Below are 23,456 nucleotides of genomic sequence, written 5' to 3' on the forward strand. Positions count from 1 at the left end.
CTAACTTGTGTAAATATATCTTTACGAATATCTAAAAATCTGTTGTACAGAGAATGTACATTGGATACATTATTAGGAAAGCTGCAGTCAAATGGTTAGCACTTAATACTGTGCGTTATATAGCCTACAGTATAGAACATTATGATCTCTATTCTTTGAGGTGCTGTTTACATCATTTGCTTAAATTTTCATGTACCTATTTGGTGTATGTGTATTACTGATGTTGCTGGTATCATATCTTACTGCATTAGAAAATAAGATTTTTTTTATTTCTGCTTACAGATGTGAATGTCATGTCACATCCCAGTGAAGGAAAGCTTAGAGATGTTACAACAATAGCTTTATGGGAGCAGGCAGTGCATTTAGCTCAGATTCTGAGACCTGTCATGCAAGAATATTTTGGGACAGCATTACAAATGCTGCAGTTCATCCCACATTTTAAAAAAGCTGTTGGCAATGTAATGAAGGGCCTGAAACCTTCACTGTTTGAATTTTTCATTAATTTCTTTCCTTCTGCAGCTGACTTTTTGCAGGAAATATCATCAGCCCTTTTAAAAATGGAAGAGGCACTAGTGCCACCAAAAATTGCCTTTTTGAATGCATTCACATTAACTTTCCGAGACTTTTTATTGGAAATTGAGCCATACTTACTACAATATGCTAAAATAATGTTACCTGTGTGTGAATTTTTTTTTCATTATACTGGCACAGTTTTGCAAGTTCTGATAGAAGAGCTAGGTCCCACTGTTTTTAACTACCTTCAGAAATGTCTTGAGGGGTGCCAAGAGGTATTAACTGAAGTATTTGAGTCACTAAGTTTCATTGATACAGAAGTCAAGGAAATTGTTGATATCTACAGGGTAGGAAAAATTTTCTTAGAGCTTGAAGCTAACCTTACCCAGATAAAGACATCAGAAATGGAACAGGCTCAGCAAATTCTCAAGAGAGAAGTGATACTGGTCATCAGAGCTACAACTAGCAGGATTATGGCTACTGGGATCAAGAGAAAATCTCTGCAGTGCATTCTTGATCCAACAGGATTTTATAGTCAAATATGTCCAGGTTAGTAGAGTCTATTTTAGACAGTTATGTGGAAAGTATATTTTGATACTTTTGTTTTTGAAGTATGCTGCAAAAAAAACTGTGCCTCTACTGTTTATCGTTAAATCTTTTCCCATTTACTTGGGGTGGATCAATAACATAATGCACCTTTTATAAAAATTAATTTTTGCAGTCATTTAACTATTAACAAATTCGCTGTAACTTGTGAGCACTTATTTCCTCTCCTGAAGTCTGCATGGCTGAGAACAGATTAGAGCTCAGACTGGCACTCTCTGCCCAGGGATTAAGTTCAGGATTATGCAATTTTTTAATTGCCCTTCAGACTTTGGTGTCTCTGTCAACTACAGCAATGTTTTGAGAGTTTAGTTTTGCAGCCCTGTGCAACAACATGCTAGACTGCTTGGCAAAAATGTTACACTTCTGAGTAAGAAAATTCTTTCCTGCAAATTAGAGGTCTTCCAAGAATCTTCCCTGGAAACCTCTTAAATTCTTAGATTTGTGGATCAATGTAAATAACTCCCAAACTGCCAGTCAACTGAAGATGTACAGCAACTTTTATGATGGTTTCCATGGACACACTGAATCAAGGATGGTACTTTTGATTTTGGAAAGTCTGCAGGTAGGCCATTGAATGGACATAAAAGTCCATTTGTATCAACAAGGACCTCTTGGTCTCATGGTTTTTCATCTCTAGGAATGTTCTGAATCTGGAATGCAAGATTCTATTTCTGATGGAGAATGCCAAAGATCTAATACTTCCCTGTTATCATCAGGTGAGGATCAACACACAAGTACCAGCCACATTTGCTCCTCTCTCAATTTCAGAGCATGAAGTATAATATTTCAAAATTTATTCATGTCAGTCACTACCAGTAATGTCCCAGTGTACAAAATAAGACTAGAGTAAGAAACCAAGTTCAATAGAAAAATAGAGGCAACAACTCCACATGAGCTGTCGGGCATATCAACCTCACCCCCTATGCCTGCATGTTCATCATTGGACCAGGCCACCACAAAGATAGTCATATTACTTAATGAGTATTTTCTGTCACTTTTACATGCCAATCTATCACTTCACAATGGAAAAGAAACGTTTAAACCTCTTTTTTATGCACACACTGATGGACTATCAGGACCTATCCTACCATTAAAGGTTTGCAATATGCACTACATAACTTCAGTCATCTCAATTACTCTTCTAAGCTCATGCCTCTCCCGAGAAATCCCCTTATATTTGTAATACCAAAACTTTTCTGCATGGAACTCTGTATCTCCACAAGAATTTGCTATCTACTTTACATTTATAACCCTATGTCTGTCATCTATGCTGCATTATACTAATATCCATCAGTTTTTCATATATTATTCATGTGCAGTATTTTATCAATACGATTTGTAACCAGATTCATGCTAACATGAATTCTCATTATCTAATTAAAAAGAAATATGTAAGGTGAATTAAAATTAATGCTTGGCATGTTGATTCACAGGATGTATGGATCAAGAAAATTGAAGCCTGGGATTATAAGCTATGCCCAGCTAGAGTCCAGCCTTCACTTCAAGTTTCATCACAACTACACAAAATTATGAACACCTGTGACTGGCTTATTATCACCCATGCATGAACCAAAACCTGTGCATTCTTGATTAAGATTTAGGGATCGATGAATAATTCAAATGACTGGAGACACAACTTCATGACCCAATAACTCAAACCTCCTCTTTTTATTACACTCTTACCTTTAAACCTTTAAACTCCATTTCCATTGATGAGGTGCTTCAAGAACACACACCTCTTGACTCACACGCACATCAACATATGTCCAAAGTACTAGAGTGACCAAAGTCTTATAAACTACCGGAGTGCTTCTTCATTTTTTACAATGCACTTTAAGTCATTAAATTAGAATAATGTCCCAATTTATGCTTGCTTATATAAAATGCTGTCATTACACATGATCAGCAATCACTCTTCTGAAAACCTGAAGTAATTCTGGTTTCAAACACTTTGCCAATAGCAACTGTTACATCTTTCAGTTTCTACTACTACATGTATTACCATGCGACCATAATACCTCTCTTACTAACCTGTCATGTAACATATCTTACACCCATCAAAATAGGCTTTCATCTATAGGTTTTTAACATTATCTTCACTCCCTCTTTTATTCCACTCTTTACTCTGCTCTTTGAAGTCCAACTATATTATCTGAACCCTTCATCTCTACTGCTCATCCGAGACGAGGACAACTATTCTTGCTGATATTAGTTTTGCTTCGACTTTACAGCTAAATTATCACCACACATCATTCCACCACTAGTTCTTCTAGAAACTTTAATAAATTTCACTAACTGATTTACTTTTTTAATCACTTTTTATCATACACCCGCACATACCTTTTACAATTCTACATATGCTCATTCCTTATATTTCTGATTTTCCCATTTCTCTGTCTTTCATATTCCTCTCAAACACTTTTCCCACATTTCAATGATAACGATCAGCATCTCAGCCAAACTTTTATGGAGAATGGAAGATGGATGCAGATGACTTCTTTACTTATACAGTTAATGTAACAAAGCTACAGCTCTAAGAAAAGTATTTGAAGTGGTATACAGAACATGGGAGTACACATGAAAACATTTAAAATCAAAGCAGTAATGTCTAAATACAAATAATCAGATTACCTGCACCTAAGAAAATTAAGCAAGACAGTATTAACATATTCTATTTAATTAATCACTTGATAATTGAGAAAATTAATATTCAAGTACACCAATCAGAAGGTGATTTTTTGGAGAACATGATTTTGGTTGCATAAGTACAAGTCTTGTGTTATAATTCAGTTCTTGTGCCAAAAGTAACCTATCTGTATCAATCAGTCTCATGCATAACTGGCCTTGTTCAGTTTTGGGATTGTTTTCATCATGAGTCTGATCTGCTGCATGACCCAAAGTAAGGTATTCACTTAAAGACAAAGACAGGTTGCGAAAAACATGACTACGAGGATAACTAAGAATGTGATTAGGTTGAACTCCTCCATAACAGCATGGGCTGCAGATAAATGCAGCTCTTTGTTCAAGGCACTTCAACATTACTAAATCAGTTGCAACTCCACATGCATGAAGAGTGACTCCCACATTAAAGTATCCTCTGAAATAGTCAAGATTACACTGAATAAACACAACATTTTTTAATTCTAGAGCTTCAACTCTCTTTTTAGCACGAACTAAAGAGGCTTCCTTATTTTCCACAAGTAATATTTTGCAATCTGGTAGGCAGTAAGCTATAACAATACCAACATGACCTCCACCAGCACAAAAATCTACGATCACATCACCCTTTTTAGCGACTGATTTAACGGCGGAAACCACATTTTCGAGTTGTTGACATTTTCTTTGAAGCCTTGAGAATGGAAGCTGACCTTCTTGAGGACTTACTGCAGATGGAAAAGATGACCATGGAAGTGAGGTGACATCTGCAGGATGAATACTGTAAGTTGGTTTGACAGCTTCAGTCTCAAAAATTCCTAATACCTTATCTATCTCTCCTTGGTGAGTATACATTCTCCAGCGAGGCTTGTACCTCTCTGGATCACTTTTGTAAATACTTTCATAAGGAACACTGGGAATTACTATTTCTAAGTTACATTCAGCCTTTTCTTCAACAGATATGTAAACCAAGGTCTTCTGAAGAACAGGTAATGCCCTCTGAACGTGATCATTACTAGAAATCAGTTTATACCACTTTACAATGAGAGGAAACATATCTTCCATGGATACATATGCACGCATCTTTGATATAATCAAGTGGAAACTAGCATACAGTATAATGTCAGCTAAAGTCATATCCAATCCTTCTGCAAATTTATGTTCTAGTTGTGGAAGTTCTGCAAGTGTTTTCTGACAAAGCTGTTGTTGCTTATTCTTATCTTGCACTGTATTCTTGATATATTCCTGCTTTCTCTTGAGTGCATTATGTAAGATAGGTGGGTGTTGCAGGTGGTTCTCATACCTCACCATATATTTTGGCAATTCTCTCTTTCCACTGTTAGAATAAAAATCACTGCACAAATTTTTAAGTGCTATAACCGATTCCACTTCACAAAATTTAGTCCAAACACTAACTTCAGCACAAGCCTGCAAACAGCCTCCCCTAAATCCTAGAAGATTTTGGCAATAGTGTTCTGGATGCACTGTGAGAGTCTGCCTTAATACAAACCTTAAAGATGAACACAAACCTGCTACACACCAAGGCTCTGAGGCCATCAAAACTGCAGGTAACATACAATTCTTTATTACATCTGGACAGTCTTTTTCCTCTTTTACTTTAATTTCAAAGTTCAAACAATTCTTCTCAACTGGAAACCAAGGATTATTTTCAAACCCAGTCATATCAGATGGATCTTCACTGCAACAAAGTGGAGTTGGTGAAGACGGTCTAGACATGAAGTTCTTTTGATCTACTATTATGATACTTGCTGTTGGGTTATCACAATACTGCAGAGTGAAGAGAGCTATCAGTGACTCTGCAGGGACCCATAGGTCAACACCATCTTCCCTTCCTGTCAGATAAAGACTGTCTTGCTCTTCCATAATCCACTATGGCACCTGATTCAATTCAGCCCAATGAAAAATAGGTATACAAGATATAAATAGGTAACATATTGAACAACAGCATATAAAAATGCTCTACAGATTAGCTCGATATTTAACGAATGGCAATCCAAAAAAGTATGAATGACAACAAAGTAAGTGAACTAAAGATATTCAACCCTTACACACCGAGTGATTGCATAAATGAGTCAAGATATGGAAAAAAAGGCCTTCAAATTATGTTTCCCACTACAAAACGAAAAAATACACAAGCAAAGTTAAAAAATAAAATGAGCTAACATAATATATATGGCCACAGTATAGTGCTGAACTTAAGAAGTAAAGTGCTCAATGTGGGAGATGGAGGTGGAGGAGGGTGAGGCCTCTAATGGAAACTGAAACAACTCAGAAAAGTATGGAACACTACTGCCTCAAAATCAGGAATGTAATGCACAGGAATAGAGATTTTGGATGTTTCTGGACAATGGATGCAAAAATGGAGGTCTACCTGTGTTATAAAAACAAAAATGTACAAATAAAGATGACCTTTAAAGTTACATTAATCTCAATGATATAAACACTGTACATACAAATAAAGATGACCTTTAAAGGTACATAATTATGAATGATAACAATACTGTACAAAGAAACGGAAACAACCTTTCAAGGTACATTATTTTGTATGATAAACGCACTGTCAAAATAAATGTGAAATTCAGAGATTAATGATAAAGTTTTGTGACAAGCTAAACTTAATTCTAAGCTCAGAGATTAATGATCAAGTTTTGTGACAAGCTAAACTTAATTCTAAGCTCATTAGAATACATTTGTAAAAATTTCTTTTTATCCTGTGGAATAGTAATCAAAAATGGTAAATCTTGATTTTGTGTTATACGTGTTCCTTAAAAACAAGATAAGAAAACTTTTCCTATGTCCAAAATTTGGTTGAGACTAATGTCCAAAATTTGGTTGAGACTAATTTCCAGCAACCATATTCTAGGGGATCTAATCTTATTATTGGAAATCATTATGTTATGCAGCTTTGAACATGTTTATCATAAAAGACATGTTCATGCAAGGCAAATCAATAAATAAAGTTGTATGTTCTGATAATGATAAAGTAGTATATGTTTTTGTATCCTGAATAAAATTATAAACTAAAGGGAAAAGTTTAATTTACCTAAGGAAAATACCTAATCAAATCAGTGAATGATACTATGGTAGATCATCATTAATATGCAGCTGCAAAAAAATCACTTTTGAACCGAGCACTCCAAACTGATAACCTCTGTCACTCTGTCCTCTACAACCCAAAGATATAATAACATAAAGTAGTTTTCACTTATCTCATGTTTCCAAAATTACACAAGAAACATGCATACCACAACTAATGACATTCTGATAATATACCATTACATTCTGAAAAAAGTATCAGCTTTCAGGTTATGTGGATCAGTAATTCCTTGACTAAACCCCTCTCCAGTTTTCATTATGTAAATATGTTCTGACATCCTGTGATGTGAAAAAAGGCAAACCTTTGGCTGACTGAAGAGACACCCTAAAGGAAAAAAGGATTAAAAAATTATATACCTAAATTTTGGCACAGAAGCTCACTGTAGTAAAACAAGAACTTACCTTAGACTGATATCTTAGTATAATGGTAAGGTTCTAGGCGGCCCCGTGAACGTAGCTGCTGATGTCTCAGAGCTGTTGAAAGCCCTGCTACCACACCAACTGATGCAGCTACTCCCTCAAAGAGCCAAAATCTCAGTTCTTCTTGTAAAACTAATACTTCACAACTGAAAATAAAGGCATGCAGTTGCATCCTTTGTTGAGAAAATCTTATAACAGCAAGTACAGCAAGTAACACAACCCATTGGAAGTAAATTATCAATGAAGGCTAGTTGGAATTATGGGCAATAGGCATTGTTGGTCTCAAGACATTTAAAACATTTAAAACTGTTACATAAGGATGAAACTTTTGCAACAGTTATGTCGTCTCACTCATTTATACAAGCAACACACAGCAGGAGCACAGACACTGAAAATATCACACATGGTAAAGCAATCATGTATTACTTGAATGTGGCTGTCATTAAAGAAGACATAAAAAGGTAAGAGAGGCCAACTGGAAAAAATGATCACATAAGGCATAAATCTAGGCAATTAACATAGATAGAAAAGATAAGAGAAGAAATCAGACTGAAGTTGGAAGTCACACACACACACCAAGTGTCTGATAAGATGCATTGTCTCCACAAAAATTACATTAAGTAAAACTGTATGAACTCCTACTGAATGGGATGTATTTAGGGAAGCAGTGATGGCTTGCGCAAAAGATGCTTGTGGCATGAGAAGCATAAGAGGTGGGCAGATTAGAAAGGGTAGTGAGTGGTGGGATGAAGAAGTAAGATTATTAGTGTAAGAGAAGAGAGAAGCATTTGGATGATTTTTGCAGGGAAATAATGCAAATGACTGGGAGATGTATAAAAGAAAAAGGCAGGAGGTCAAGAGAAAGGTGCAAGAGGTGAAAAAGAGGGCAAATGAGAGTTGGGGTGAGAGAGTACCATTAAATTTTAAGGAGAATAAAAAGATGTTTTGGAAGGAGGTAAATAAAGTGCATAAGACATGGGAACAAATGGGAACTTCAGTGGATGGGGCTAATGGGGAGGTGATAACAAGTAGTGGTGATGTGAGAAGGAGATGGAGTGAGTATTTTGAAGGTTTGTTTAATGTGTTTGATGATAGAGTGGCAGATATAGGGTGTTTTGGTCAAGGTGGTGTGCAAAGTGAGAGGGTTAGGGAGAATGATTTGGTAAACAGAGAAGAGGTAGTAAAAGCTTTGCGGAAGATGAAAGCCGGCAAGGCAGCGGGTTTGGATGGTATTGCATTGCAGTGGAATTTATTAAAAAAGGGGGGTGACTGTATTGTTAAAGTTATTTAATGTATGTATGACTCATGGTGAGGTGCTTGAGGATTGGTGGAATGCTTGCATAGTGCCATTGTACAAAGGCAAAGGGATAAAAGTGAGTGCTCAAATTACAGAGGTATAAGTTTGTTGAGTATTCCTGGTAAATTATATGGGAGGGTATTGATTGAGAGGGTGAAGGCATGTACAGAGCATCAGATTGGGGAAGAGCAGTGTGATTTCAGAAGTGGTAGAGGATGTGTGGTTCAAGTGTTTGCTTTGAAGAATGTATGTGAGAAATACTTAGAAAAGCAAATGGATTTGTATGTAGCATTTATGGATCTGGAGAAGGCATATGATAGAGTTGATAGAGATGTTCTGTGGAAGGTATTAAGAACATATGGTGTGGGAGGCAAGTTGTTAGAAGCAGTGAAAAGTTTTTATCGAGGATGTACGGCATGTGTACATGTAGGAAGAGAGGAAAGTGATTGGTTCTCAGTGAATGTTGGTTTGTGACAGGGGTGTGTGATGTCTCCAAGGTTGTTTAATCTGTTTATGGATGGGGTTGTTTGGGAGGTGAATGTAAGAGTTTTGGAAAAAGGGGCAAGTGTGCAGTCTGTTGTGGATGAGAGAGCTTGGGAAGTGAGTCAGTTGTTGTTCACTGATGATACAGTACTGGTGGCTGATTCGGGTGAGAAACTGCAGAAGCTGGTGACGGAGTTTAGTAAAGTGTGTGAAAGAAGAAAGCTGAGAGTAAATGTGAATAAGACCAAAGTTATTAGGTACAGTAGGGTTGAGGGACAAGTCAACTGGGAGGTAAGTTTGAATGGAGAAAAACTGGAGAAGTGAAGTGTTTTAGACATCTGGGAGTGGATTTGGCAGCGGATGGAACCATGGAAGTGGAAGTGAATCATAGGGTGGGGGAGGGGGCAAAAGTTCAGGGAACATTGAAGAATGTGTGGAAGTTGAGAACGTTATCTCGGAAAGCAAAAATGGGGATGTTTGAAGGAATAGTGGTTCCAACAATGTTATCTGGTTGCGAGGCGTGGGCTATAGATAGAGTTGTGCGGAGGAGGGTGGATGTGCTGGAAATGAGATGTTTGAGGACAATATGTGGTGTTAAGTGGTTTGATCGAGTAAGTAATAACAGGGTAAGAGAGATGTGTGGTAATAAAAAGTGTGGTTGAGAGAGCAGAAGAGGGTGTCTTGAAATGGTTTGGTCACATGGAGAGAATGAGTGAGGAAAGATTGACCAAGAGGATATATGTGCCAGAGGTGGAGGGAATGAGGAGAAGTGGGAGACCAAACTGGAGGTGGAAAGATGGAGTGAAAAAGATTTTGAGTGATCAGGGCCTGAACATGCAGGAGGGTGAAAGGCGTGCAAGGAACAGAGTGAATTGGACGATGTGGTATACCGGGGTCGACGTGCTGTCAATGGATTGAGCCAGGGCATGTGAAGCGTCTGCGGTAAACCATGGAAAGTTCTGTGGGGCCTGGATGTGGAAAGGGAGCTGTGGTTTCGGTGCATTATTACATGACAGCTAGAGACTGAGCGTGAACGAATGTGGCCTTTGTTGTCTTTTCCTAGCGCTACCTCGCGCACATGCGGGGGGAGGGGGTTGTTTTTTTCATGTGTGGTGGGATGGCGATGGGAATGAATAAAGGCAGACAGTATGAATTATGTACATGTGCATATATGTATAAGTCTGTGTGTATATATATATATATATATATATATATATATATATATATATATATATATATATATATATGTACATTGAGATGTATAGGTATGTATATTTGCGTGCGTGTATGTATATACATGTGTATGTGGGTGGGTTTGGGCCATTCTTTTGTCTGTTTCCTTGCGCTACCTTGCTAACGTGAGAGACAGCGACAAAGCAAAATAAATGAATAAATAAATAAAAAATAGTCTGTGTACGTGTACGTATATGTATGTACATGTCCAATAATGTAAATACATAATGGTACTTTAAAAAAACACTAGAAGGGTAGTTTCACAGAACACAGTGTCACTTGTATTGCAGCATAATCAACAGAAGTATAAACACAAAGGGTTGATTGGTTGTATAGAAAATATCCAATACTGTAATAGGTTCAACAGCCAAAGGCATCATTTTTTCAATCCAAGTTACGTCCCCAGTTAAATCTTTTCTGTATGTGGCATAACTCATGCAAACTCCAAACTTTTCTTCAGATACAGGAAAACATCTGTATAAAGAACAGTATACAGTTTTATGCAATTTACCCAAACCTTGTGGGTCAGGTCAAACACATCTTCAATAAAAACTTCAATAAACCATGAGTTGAATCATGACAGCAGGCAAACAGATAGACAATGACTGGATGATGGATGGCATTTATGATGTCCAAAAGCAATCCCTAGGTGTCTGTCAAGGTATAAAGGAGACAAAAACTTGGAAATGAATGGAGCTGTGTCCAATAAGGTGCCATACCTGCGATAAGCTTCTCCAGAAAACTGGCATTGTACTTTTTGCCTGTAGCCTGTCAACTTACAAAGAGCTGGGGCAATGTGTGTTCTCTCAGTATCTGTAATAAAATGAGAATGATATATTAATATGAAAATAAAAAAAAAAAAATCAAAACAAGGAAATGTTAAAAATCAAAATACAATTAAAAAGATGAAAGGCTGTCTATAATGTGTATCAATACTTCCACTCCAAGGGTGGTGTCTGCACTCGCTGTATAACAAAAAACAGCGATTGCTTTCCTCATGCATCTTGAGCCTTCCAACTTAAAAGCCATCTGGCCAAAATTTTCCCTACGCTCTGTGACTCTGCTTTGATGTTACATATACTTTCTCCCAATTCTTCCAGCTGCATACATTTTTTTTTCAACTATCTGACCTGCTGCTACAAAGCAATGCTCTCTTCACATCCATGCACTGAAATTGTCTATGAAAGGGATTCCTAAGTAAACCACAGGGATTGGTTAGGCTCCATTCAAGATCCTTTCAATGAAGTTGAGATCCTTTCTTTTTTCCCAACTAAACGATATGGAAAAAAAATTATTAAATACTAAACATAAGTTCTGGACTGACCATACTTCCAACACATTCAATCCATTTTTTGTCCTTGGGCCATAATCTTCTTTCCATCACTTCTAACTGGGTATTCTTAAATCCCAAGCACCCTCGAAATGCCAACTAGGACAGCTCAAAGACATCCCAAAATGGCTTCTTTACTGGCCTCCTTTGGAATGGGTACTGCTTTGTAGGCTGAGATGCCTTCGGCCATGCTGATCATGTAGCGGAGGTTATTTTGGCTAGGATGGAGTCCTATATTCATTTTTCTACCAGATCTTTCCTTTCCTTGTCATAGTTTGATCACAAGTGCTCTGATGCCATTTCCATGAAGGACATCAGGCCATGTAAGTCTTCCCTTCCCCTGAATCTTACTCTGCTTAAATTCTGCTTGGAATCACTGGAAAGCTGATCTTGTAAAGTCAAGCTCATCTTCGTAATAGGCAAGTGTACTGATTTGGTGTCATCTTCTACTGAATAGATTTCTGGTCCTTAACTAAAAGCATCTCCAGTAACTTCAGTAATTCATCTTTACCTCCTCTCTTCTGGCCTGATCAACCTATAACTATCTCTCCAGCTCCTTTTGTTATACTATCCTCCACTAAATCCAATTTGGATGACTCCACATATTTCCTCTTCCCACTGAACCTATGCCCTTACTTGTATTTACCTTATGTGTGGTCTTCTGAGTAGTTTCTTGGTTTGAAGTGTATACATGGAGTATAGCCCAAATGACAAAACTCCTTGAATCCTAGGGCAGTGTGCCTCTGAACTAGTTCCAATCCATGTTCACCTATTTTATCACTGTTTCACAATCTAAAGTTTTCCATCTTCTTGGAAGCATGCCTAAGTGCATCCCATCCATAAGAAAGAAGACTTCTTCTATCTCCAAACTCTGAAACTCTCCTCAACTCTCACTTTCTCAAACACTTAAAATCCTGCTCCCTTATTTCTGATCACTAATAAGATATCATGATTCTAGTCTTCTCTCCAATGTAACCTATCTCTGGTTCTCTCACCTCAGTGACTTTCGTGAATCTTTCATTGTGGCCCTCAACATAAACAAAGCATTTGACATGGTGTGGCATGATTCTTTGGCTTTTCTGCTTCTCTCTGCTCTCTACAGCATAGTCTCCTCTCCTAAAGTCTATCAATAGTTATCAATAGTGGTATGCCTTTAGGTTTAGTCCTCTCAACTAATCTCTTTCCCCCATGCAATTAATGATCTTCCCTCTTCAACATCTAACCTTATTCTTATGATTCCCCTCTATAAGCATCAACTCATTTTCCTCTCCAGCCCACTTGTTCTCTGTCTTATACTAAACACATCTCTCCTATCTCAGACCTGTGAAATACACTACCTATACTTATGCCTTATGATACATAACACCCATTCATACTGATAAACTGCATAGGGCACAAATTTGTTTAAAGTGCTAGATTTAAAGGAATGCTGAGCAGCCCAGTGTTGCTAACCTGTATACACATCAAAAATTCATATATAATCATCACTTATGTATTATGATACATATCACACACACAGCACATCTTGACATTATAACATCCATACATTAATTATATAAAGGTGAACATAGAAATAGAGGAAAAAAATTAATCAATCACTAAGTGGGTGGGTGCTATCAACAGAGATTTGGAGTTTTTCAAGATTTACCTCTGTCCTGGACCACTTTACTATTATCATGTCTTCACTAATCTGACTCTCAACTTTCTGTGCTGATTCAACGAATTCAAAAAAGATGTAAATGCTTGGTCAGGTCGGGATGTTACACCTATCTTTAGCATCACCTTTCACATAAGTGGCCCTAAAAATCTAGTACAGCTGATTTCATAAAATAGTTGCTGTATGTAAAATAAGTGAAAAAAAATCCTCATAGTGGCTAACATTATAATCACTTCTTTTAAGGGTAAAGTTATTCTTACATTAGCCTGTAGACGTAAAAACGTTGTAAACTCAGCAATAAGTATATATTTCTTGTAACACATAAAACCCTATGTAGTACATACAAAACCCACAAACTTTCATTACAAAAGATGCATATGATTTAAAAGTCCCCCTTTTCTCAGTTCTGTAACTAAGATCAAGAGGTGTAACAAGAGTGATACAGACAAAAGTATTCCTCACTCCCAAAACATATGTACGATCAAAAATAACTTCTTTAACATTCAAAAAGAATAAATTATCAAAACTCTTTATTAGTTTATCTGCTCACATATCACAATAGCTAATAAATATGGAGTCAAGTTAGACAAAAGCATGAAGTCTGACCTGAACATAACTGACAATCATCCAAAAGATTATAGTCTTCATTAGTCCAACACAGGTCTTGAGGGTTAACGCGGGAGAGAAGCTCCTCAGGTTTTTCAGCTTCAGGCATGAAATAGCTCTCTAGCAACAAAACTACCAAGGTTATTCTGAAAATGGTAGATACCTGATGTAAAATATACCTGGGGTTTTGATAAATGTGATGGATACTCTAGCAGAAACCCAAACTCTGAATTTAATACAACATACATCAATATCATTAAATGAAAATACATTAACAATATTGTATGCTACAAAAAATTGAATGAAAATCTGCAATATAATCTTCAGAAAGTAGCCTACAGCACCTGCTACACAAATTTCAATGTCTCACATTTCAAGATATAATACATGAGTATCCAACAAGTAAATTCAAGAGGTCATCCTTTCTTTTCTAAATAAATATAACTACAAAATACAAATGAAGATGACTGTCATAAAGGATTTGTTACTTTATCATAAAGCAATTCAAAAATACTGTCTTGAGAAATAATGAAACAAATGATACTAAAAAATCCTAATATTGTATATTTCATAATTAAATTATTTGATTTTTTTTGAGGATATTAGGTTTGCAGTGAGACAATAAATCCAGATATTTTTACTGACAAATATCAGAATAGCTTTCAAGTATGTGAAATATTTAACAAGCTGTTCATATTATACATAGGCCAAAACTAGGATATGCTTCTCAAATTTGGTCACTTGTTTTAAAGGTTGGAGTTACTGTCAATTACATAAGGAATAATGAATATAAAGCATCAAAAAAAAAAAGGGTCAGAGGGGTCTCCCCTGAATCTCCCTGAGAATGACTAACAAAAGAAAATGTCTATAACACAGAGTGCAGTAACTATTAATTACAAATGGTCGGGAGGGGAGCAGAAGCAAATACTGGGATTATTCCACAGAAGCTGAGCATAAGAACTGATAGTGATACAGAGAACTGAGGAAATTGAAACAAAAGTATACAAAAAATCAATAAGTCAAGCTGTATGGAGATTAACATGCATTGTCAGAGACGGAACAATCAAGGAAATACATTGACCATTTGCCACACGATCAAAAACATGCAGAGTATTCAAGATCAGAGCTTGTTAACAAAAGTATTGAGGATGATGTAAAGACATGCAAGGAGATGAATGACAAGGTCAAAAATGTTTTCACAGTGAAAAACACTATAGCTTCAACATCAATGAGACTGAATGAGGAGGAGGTCTTGGAAAGCATCAAAATATCTAAAATAGACATAAATTTAATACCAAAGGCTCTTGATTTATATAAAGGACAGTATAAATAATATGACTTCTTACAAGACATGGTTGTGAATTATCTTACTGAAGTGGGCTGAGGTGGAGGGAGTGACCATCAGCCTTGCCAACAAGGATCATGGTCTCCCCATCATCAACCTTACTGAAAATAGCCAATGCCTCTTCAGTACCCATAAAGCCTATAAAATGTTTTGATGTTACCAAGTATTGTCCTAATGGTCAAAGAATGTACATCAACTCTCCCACTATCTACTGCTTATTCACCAGCAACTATGTGGCTCAAATCAATCAATTTCATGTCAAGAGTAATACTCTTACTTAATTTCTTGACATAAAATGGTTCACTCGTCACTTGCTGGATATTTTCCACTTAAGAAAACAGGTTAGATTTAGCCTGATTTCAAATGATGTGGTCAAAGACACCAATGTTAATGGGACATGTTGCATCCTCGGATAAGAGGGAAAAATGCTACCAGCACCCTAGAGGACAGTTACCCTAAAGAACAAACTGCACTAACACCAATCCAATGTTCATCCTAACCTACTTTATGGTTGAAGGTGTAGGTTGAGTTTGAAAGTGAACACTAGCCTGGATTATTCTCTTTACACAAAGTCTTGTGTGAGACGAATGTCCTATTTGGCACCAGTAGCATGTCATTCCTTGTTGATTCCACAAAATGGCAAAAAATTTTCACAAGTTGTTGCCTCTGGTGAGAAAGAATGAACAAAAGTGAACAAAATCTTAAGGTAAAAGTACAAAGCAAACAAAAACTGATAAAGCTCCAGTTTAGGGGCACTATGGGAATAATATGGATTTGGGAGAAGTGCATACCAATGGACATGGACTCTTTAAATGTACGAAAAGTACTTTAGGTTGAGGCGTAATTCAAAGCATCATTTTTGGTGACCTATCAATCTACAGATTCACATGTGCAAGAAATACAGTGAATTAGACCGATGTGTTATACCTGGGTCGATGTGCTGTCAATGGACTGAACCAGGGGATGTGAAACGTCTGGGGTAAACCATGGAAAGGTTTGTGGGGCCTGGATGTGGATAGGAAGCTGTGGTTTTGGTGCATTACTCATGACAGATATAGACTGAGTGTGAGCGAATGTGGCCTTTTTTGTCTGTTTTTCTAGCGCTACCTCGCTGAAGTGGGTGGTGGTGATGCTGTTTCCTGTGGGGCGGGGTTGCACCGGGAATGGATTGAAGGCAAGCAAGTATGAATATAGATTCTTTACATGCTGTAGACACTCTTGATTCCTCATCTTTATACTGAATAATGATTACGCATGAGTGGAGAAGGTTATGTGGCCGAAGTTCTACCAACGTCCCTTATGACAGGCGTCAAACAGGAGTCACCCCATATGTCAGAAGCAACAAGCCGATGTCTTTCCTAATCTAATGCAAAGTTGAGGGTAAGATTTTGGGTGAGTTTGGTTACGTCTGGGGGAACATTAGTCCGAACTGTTCTCTTTAAACATTAATAGGAGAGGCAACTATCCTGTGGGACAACAGCACTGGCCCGTTGCGGGTATAAGATCCCAAAACTATAACATGTGCACCCTTAAACTAATAGCTTACCTAAATTTTACTATATTTCAATATCATATGCATCAACATAATTCTGGCAGGATAACTCACCCTAAAAGACCCAAGAAGGACGTCAACATTGAAGGAAATGTTAACACTCGACACACCATCTTAGTATCTTATTTCAACTGCAACACCGTTTCTTTACTCAATCAGGAACAACTTCTTTCACTGACTATTAAATCTAAATAACAGATATTGATATACACCTGCAACTGAACGATTCAGTATGTAAGGTGTTACTACCTGTACACGTATCAAGTTTTGTTTGTAAACAAGAATATGCACAACGGGTGTATTCAGACAAATAATCAGAACTCGGTTGAAATTCGGATTTTTTCTTACTGAATTCACTAGTAATGAGAAACTTTATCATACACCCACTCCTGTCTGTTTCATTTCTGTGCCTGTATATTTTGTTAATAATGACGACCAGTAACAGTTCCCAGCTCTAATATTTGTCCAGCCATGGAATCTGATTTGCATTTAGTTCAAATGTATTTTTGCACTCCCTTATCAATTCTTACCTTGAATATAGTATTATGAGGGACACTTTTTTTTTTTTTTCCAAAAGAAGGAACAGAGAAGGGGGCCAGGTGAGGATATTCTCTCAAAGGCCCAGTCCTCACTTCTTAATGCTACCTCGCTAATGCGGGAAATGGCGAATAGTATGAAAGAAAGATATAATACATGAATTCAGATTCACATTAAATTTAACAAAAAGTAACTTTAGCGAACCAATGTCGCTCTACATATTGCTGACTGCGTAATACTTCGACATGGTGTCAGAACCCATGGTGTAACCTCACCTGACCTAATCTCCAGAGGAAAGAGCTAGTACACCAGCCCCACGGACGCACCAATCAGAGACTTTTCTTATTCTCTAGAGAAACCGCCTGTAAGACCGCTTTCGTGATCTGTCCCTCCTGACGCTTACCCGTAAATCACCAAACCAACCAGCAACGTTTCCTATTTCACTTTCGCTTCCAGAACCCCTTCCTGCTTATAATATAACCAGGCATCAACGATGAACCTGAGTCAGGCAGGTGACTCGCTCTTGACGAGTGAATACTCTGCTAGCTGAATTCTAAGCCATGTGAATCCAGACTCCATCCGACCTTAGGGTCCATTCTCCGTCAAAAATGATGCTCCCTTAAGGGACTCCTGATGTCTTAATTTCCTAGCAGGTTTCCTAGTGGTGCCTCATCTCTGAAGTTCACTGTCGGCAGGACTCGCCAAGGATATGGCACTTGCCCATAACGAGGAGTATCTAGACGTACAAACGGCCACGCCCGCGATACGTGCAACCCAAGCATGAACCGACTGCCGCCACTCACTGCAGGAGCTGCGGCATGCGCCAGACTCATCTCCTACAGGAGCTACACGTAGACTCAGTAGTCACTCATCTCTACCATGTGCTCCTACTTCACCTCATGCACCTTCACCAGAATCGAGGGACTCTTTGCCAAGTGTCTCTACATTTCAAAACTCGCATAACCCCACTTTACCCTCCTGCCATAATTCTTCACCTTTTGTAATACTATGCCCTTGCTACCTCACCTGTACATTACCCAATAGAACACTGTTATTGATGTCTCTTGTATTCCTGTATTCCTCTCTCAGTTCCATGAACCTTACCGACCCCCAGTAAGAACACTTTCTAAAACTTAAACTCTTTAACTCTGAAATTAAATTAGATTGCTCACTGAACTGTAGTCGGTTTCCACACTAAGACAACAATATTTGACATGAAGTAAAACTATGATTTTGCTTGAGATCAAATGAATTGCTACTTTTGTTTTTAAGACAAAAGCTAAAATGTTTCTTGAAATTAGATATTGAATACTGTTTCAGAGTACTGTGCAGCCAGATGCACCAAATTCCTGTCGCTACATAATACTGTAACCAGAGTTCAAGGTGAGATTTCTCTAAAGCTGCCTTGCTTACCCAGAGAAAGATTGGGATGGGGAGGGGTCACTCGGGGATTCCCTCAGAAGAATTCAAAACTATGAGGTTAAAGCTACCTGAAGAGTTCAGGATATCTAAGTTTGATTTAACTTCATTAATGCTAGTTAGAAGGGCTACTTCAAATCTAAAGAAGTTAATTTTCTGAATGCACTGATGGAAATTCAAACCTGATTTCGAAAAAGGGGGTTTTACTATGTAATTTGTCCCAATTTTGAAAAAAACTAATGATATAGCAAAATGTCATATCACATGCGAACCAAAAATTGGCTGGATTTCCATTCTCAGATTTAGTGGAAACATTAATACTGGAAAATGCTGTGTGAAAAATTGGGATATACAAATAACTGTTGAAAATGGCTACTTTGAAAATGAAAATGGTTGAAATGGTGGTTAGCCGACTACAAACTGTCATAGATCTGGCAGTCCTGGTGCCCAGCTGTAAAACATTGTTGGACATAAAGACTGTTAGGCAATTAAGTGTCTAGATGTCTGCATTTTAAGTACTTTTAACTAAATTCTTTTGAATGCAAAATAAATAAATAAAAGCAATTTGACACAATATCTGAATGTTTTAGTCTCTTGCTCAGTGTGTGGGACTTCTCAGGTATCTTGCATACATCCAAATTCACTCTCACATACACACATAGTTTCATGTACTCAGTGTCACACACATAGTTTCATGTACTCAGTGTCACACTTTTCTGATGTGCAAACTAACTTTTAATTTGAACAAAGGAAATGTGCAGATAACTGTACAGGCAAATATTTATGAGGTGAATCTATAAGAAAATTGATGTGATTTTGAGGGATTCGAAAATGCTAAATATAGGTGAAATGAGAATTACACAACTTAATGAGAATACTGGAGGCACCTTTGAAGTGGAGCTACTAAAAACAATTCAGAAACTTGAGCAGAAGATTCACTAGAAGCACGTGGAGATACGGACTTTGGTTGCACAAGTTGCAGATCTCAGAAGGTGAATATGATGGAAAGCATCAAAGTTCCTGATAACAGTAATATGAGATAAAAACAATAAAATAAAGAGACCCCTAACATTCAATCTTTACCTTACACTGGCCCTGAACACCTAATCTTATTATCTACAGAATGTAAAAAATATGCCTGCCAGTGGACATACTGTCAAGGAGAGTTAGCAGCCAGGGGAATCTGAAGAAGCTGTGAGATGGGTTGTGATTCAGGTTAAGTAGAAAGGAAGGAGCAGTGTAGCCAGGGAGAAGCTTTGAAAGCATGCAAACAGTAAAGAAAAGGAGAAATCATAAGGAAGATGATCATTCTCAGAGTATGGTTATTGGGATAATATGTGGAGATAGTAATGATTGAATTAGCAATTTGCAAAACAATGAAAAGAAGTGTATTTAAAGAAACTGTCAAAGGATGCACAGTAAGGTTTACATAGAGGTGATATGTGGACCGAGATATAGATTAAACAGACATCTACAGGCCTGTAACCAGATTACCTGTTGATGGAATTGTCCCTGTCCTTTCTCATGGCCCTCTACCTTGTCATGATCTTTATGTATCTCTATCCAGCCATATCAGAAAGAAGCATCTCGTCTTCATACATTAGTCTAGACTTTGAGATAATGTAAGGGCAATTAAATCCACCTTACTGGGAAAGGAGGAACAAAACTAAGCAACTGGAATCAATCTTTTGCTCGTAAGATTTAGGCCAGCAAGGTCTCAGGGATTACTGTGGAAAATTGTTCTTCACAAACTTATTGTGGAAAAGGTAACATTAAGAAATGGAATGATTATTCTAATACTGTGCATTTCTCCACAGAAAAATGGAGACACGACCGAAATTTCAAATGAAAATAATGGTCAGAGTCATGCACGAGACAGCAAGACAAGTCCATCTTACAAGTAAATCTATTGATCACTGGGGATTTCACTAATGATGAGATATCAACTGGAAGACCCTGAGTTGTTTGGTAGAAACGTGTGGAGGCACAGAGTCCTACAGTGCACAATGCATGCAGGAAAGTCTCATGCACCATTGTGTAAAGGAACACTACAGATAGGAAAGATTCACCATCAATACGTTATCTCAATTCTGTCATTCAATAGCCTGGAAATAGAGTTTGCGGGGAAGTAAATGTAGAATTCCAAAGCATCTTTAAAAAGAAGGGCAGTATCCAAAACATTGGAGAGATGGGAAAGGTTAGTGATAATGAAAAAAGTTTGAAATTATTAGGCAAGGCAACAGAATACAAGAGTCAAAACCATACGTGCTCAAAGAGTGTGCAGACACACAATCTGAGTTGTTCAAAAAGTCATGTGATAGAGTATCTCCCCTACAGGAAATGAAAAACATGAACATCATACCTATCTTCTGGAGAGGAATATGGTCATAACACTAAATAATAAACTTGTACCTCTAATAAGTCTGTAAATCAGTGCAGAAGATAATAATGAAACAAATTTAGGCTTAGAGGTAAGAGGTTTTGTTTGACATTTCTTCTGAACTGATATGAAAGTGTGACGAATGGCCAAGAAATGGGTAAATCTGTTCTTGACTTGCCAGGGAGAACTGAAAAATTCCAAAGTTTCAGATGGGTATGTGTAAGATGGTAGGGAGGTTGTCAAGTCATAATTGTGTGCATATATGTTTTGCCAATGTCAATTTTGTTGGGAAGGGGTATCTGTGATTATTTGTTGCTGGGGTGTGACACAAGAGCAAGTTTGATGTTTCAACTTAGAGGCTGGTGGTTAGTTATGGAGTGGTTCGTGTTGGAGGGGTCTAGTATCACAGCAGAGAACTGACTGATGTGCATACTGAAGTAAGATTATATTGGAAATAATTTTGTTTTGTTGAGGTGTCAAATGTTTAATGTTGTTAGATGGCCAATGATTGTTCTGAGGGCCTTGTCTCTTTGTGTTTGTGGTTTGGAGCTTTATTACATCTGATTTTGACAGGGTGATCAAGTAGATGAGGTGTGGCTTAGTGTGTGGTGGATTAATTGTTTATACAGGATACTAAGGTATTCTTTAATGTTACCCAAAATTGGTGCCAATGTGAGAGGTTTCTAAGGGTGTTTAGTTTGTTTATGGCTTTTGTGTTAATGTTTTGAGTCTTGGAAAATAAATACCAAGGAATTCAAACAGACACAGACCATTATTGTGCTAGTATAAATAACAGAAACTCATACATTAGTGTGATAAACATAGAAAAGCATACAGTAACTTCAATCAGAAATACATGATAAGACAAAAAAGGATGTACTATCTATTTTACAGGGGCTATGGTTCCAATAAAGGAATAGCCATGCTAAAAAAGTTATGCTGCCCAAAGTGTAGTGCTTTGGACAAAGTTCTTGATGAGTGTTTCAGCTGGAGGTGAAGGTGTTTATTAGTGAATAACTCACAAAACAGGGAAGATGCTTTGCTGTGTGGGGTACTCTATTAACTAGGATTATCGCTTTCCTTAGATGTTCTTGGTACTAAGTCTCTCATCACTTTCTTTAATAAAGAGGACAATATTATGCGGACTGGATCTAAAATTTTCAGAAATAAGGACAAAAAATATCAAGTATATTACTGCAATATGTTTATTCTAAAACAATATATGCAAATATCAGTCAGGTACATATATACAGGTACAGTATGAGATACCAGTTTGATGCACATTTCAGTAATATAAAACTTGTCTGTACATTCAAAGGTGTATTTACCTTAAAACTAAGAACACAACTTCTGTGATCGTAAAGTACAACAAATAGAATTTGTATCCATGAATCTATTTTACAACTTCTTCTTTAGGTAAAAGCCTACTGAAAATAATAGTTCCAGTTCCAATGGAACAGGAAGGTAAAAGGTCTATTTTTCCTTCTTTTTATAATAAAAAAAATTCTTTTAAAAACCTTTTGAAGCAAGATGATACATGGCATACTGGGGTTTCCCTGGGTGTAACATGGATGGTTATCAAATCTTTAGGGACGGCATAGTAAAACAGCAATGGCTGGATACCTAAAATATCAAAATTTTTTAACAGGGCTAACCCACAGCTTGTATTTGTTGTACTGTCTACAAAAAATAATAGAAATCAAACTATCAACACATCTAAATTACATAACCAACCTAATACAATGTCTGGACATGGAATATCAAAAATTACCAACACCAAAAACTACTCTGGGATATCAGGTATGTCTACACATACTCTTTAAAAATGCACAGTACACAGTTTTGTGTATGAATTCTCTCTAATAGCATTCTAATCACATTAAGCATCATCAGACAACGAAAATAATCTATGCAATAATCCTTGTACCTATCATTCAGATACACTTTGTAAGATGAAACATTTTCATTATTGCATATGAACTTATCACCTCGTCTTTCCCTACACAGTCACCTCATCTAAATATCTAACTACCAGGAAGTCAGTGCCTCTGCAATCATATGTACATAAATCAATTAATCCTGTCATATACAATGTGACTTCCCAGGAGTTCAAACAATTTTCTCATTCTAACAGTAATGAGCCATAAGAAATAAATCTTAAGGGGGGGGGGTGCAAGAGATGAAACATCAAAACAGGCAAGAATTACATGACTTAAAATTCTTTAAAACAAATCCATAGTTCTCATGCAAGTACAAAATAACACTGCAAAACCTTACTCCTAAATATTTCTACCAGTCATTTACTT

The 23,456-nt window shown here is 37.1% G+C and overlaps 3 protein-coding genes across 5 annotated transcripts in view; 1 reads left to right on the forward strand and 2 right to left on the reverse strand.

Moving 5' to 3' along the window:
• The window catches only part of LOC139746634 (uncharacterized), a 20,756-nt gene extending 13,929 nt beyond the window's left edge, over positions 1 to 6,827 (forward strand). For both annotated transcript variants that reach the window (XM_071658051.1, XM_071658052.1), the window contains exons 16-17: positions 283 to 1,062; positions 2,553 to 6,827. In XM_071658051.1, the coding sequence (XP_071514152.1) occupies positions 283 to 1,062; positions 2,553 to 2,575 (803 nt within the window). In that variant the 3' untranslated portion in view covers positions 2,576 to 6,827. The remainder of the gene's footprint in view (positions 1 to 282; positions 1,063 to 2,552) is intronic.
• Positions 3,415 to 5,658, reverse strand: LOC139746635 (glutathione S-transferase C-terminal domain-containing protein homolog). Its single transcript, XM_071658053.1, has one exon. The coding sequence runs from the start codon at positions 5,656 to 5,658 to the stop codon at positions 3,823 to 3,825; it is 1,836 nt and encodes a 611-aa protein (XP_071514154.1). The 3' UTR covers positions 3,415 to 3,822.
• Positions 3,415 to 17,115, reverse strand: LOC139746636 (protein JTB-like). Of its 2 annotated transcripts, XM_071658054.1 has the most exons (6): positions 16,869 to 17,115; positions 15,767 to 15,928; positions 13,918 to 14,063; positions 11,044 to 11,137; positions 7,294 to 7,457; positions 3,415 to 5,673 (listed from the first exon to the last, which is right to left on the reverse strand). In XM_071658054.1, exons 2-5 carry the CDS (start codon positions 15,877 to 15,879, stop codon positions 7,295 to 7,297), a joined length of 516 nt encoding a protein of 171 aa, XP_071514155.1. In that variant the 5' UTR covers positions 15,880 to 15,928; positions 16,869 to 17,115; the 3' UTR covers positions 3,415 to 5,673; position 7,294. The 2 variants fall into 2 exon arrangements, with proteins under 2 accessions (XP_071514155.1, XP_071514156.1); XM_071658055.1 differs by lacking the exon at positions 15,767 to 15,928 and having other exon boundaries at positions 16,869 to 17,112.
• Positions 17,116 to 23,456: the final 6,341 nt, after the last annotated feature.

The sequence above is a fragment of the Panulirus ornatus genome, chromosome 65, assembly GCF_036320965.1.
Source record: "Panulirus ornatus isolate Po-2019 chromosome 65, ASM3632096v1, whole genome shotgun sequence".
NCBI lineage: Eukaryota > Metazoa > Arthropoda > Malacostraca > Decapoda > Palinuridae > Panulirus > Panulirus ornatus.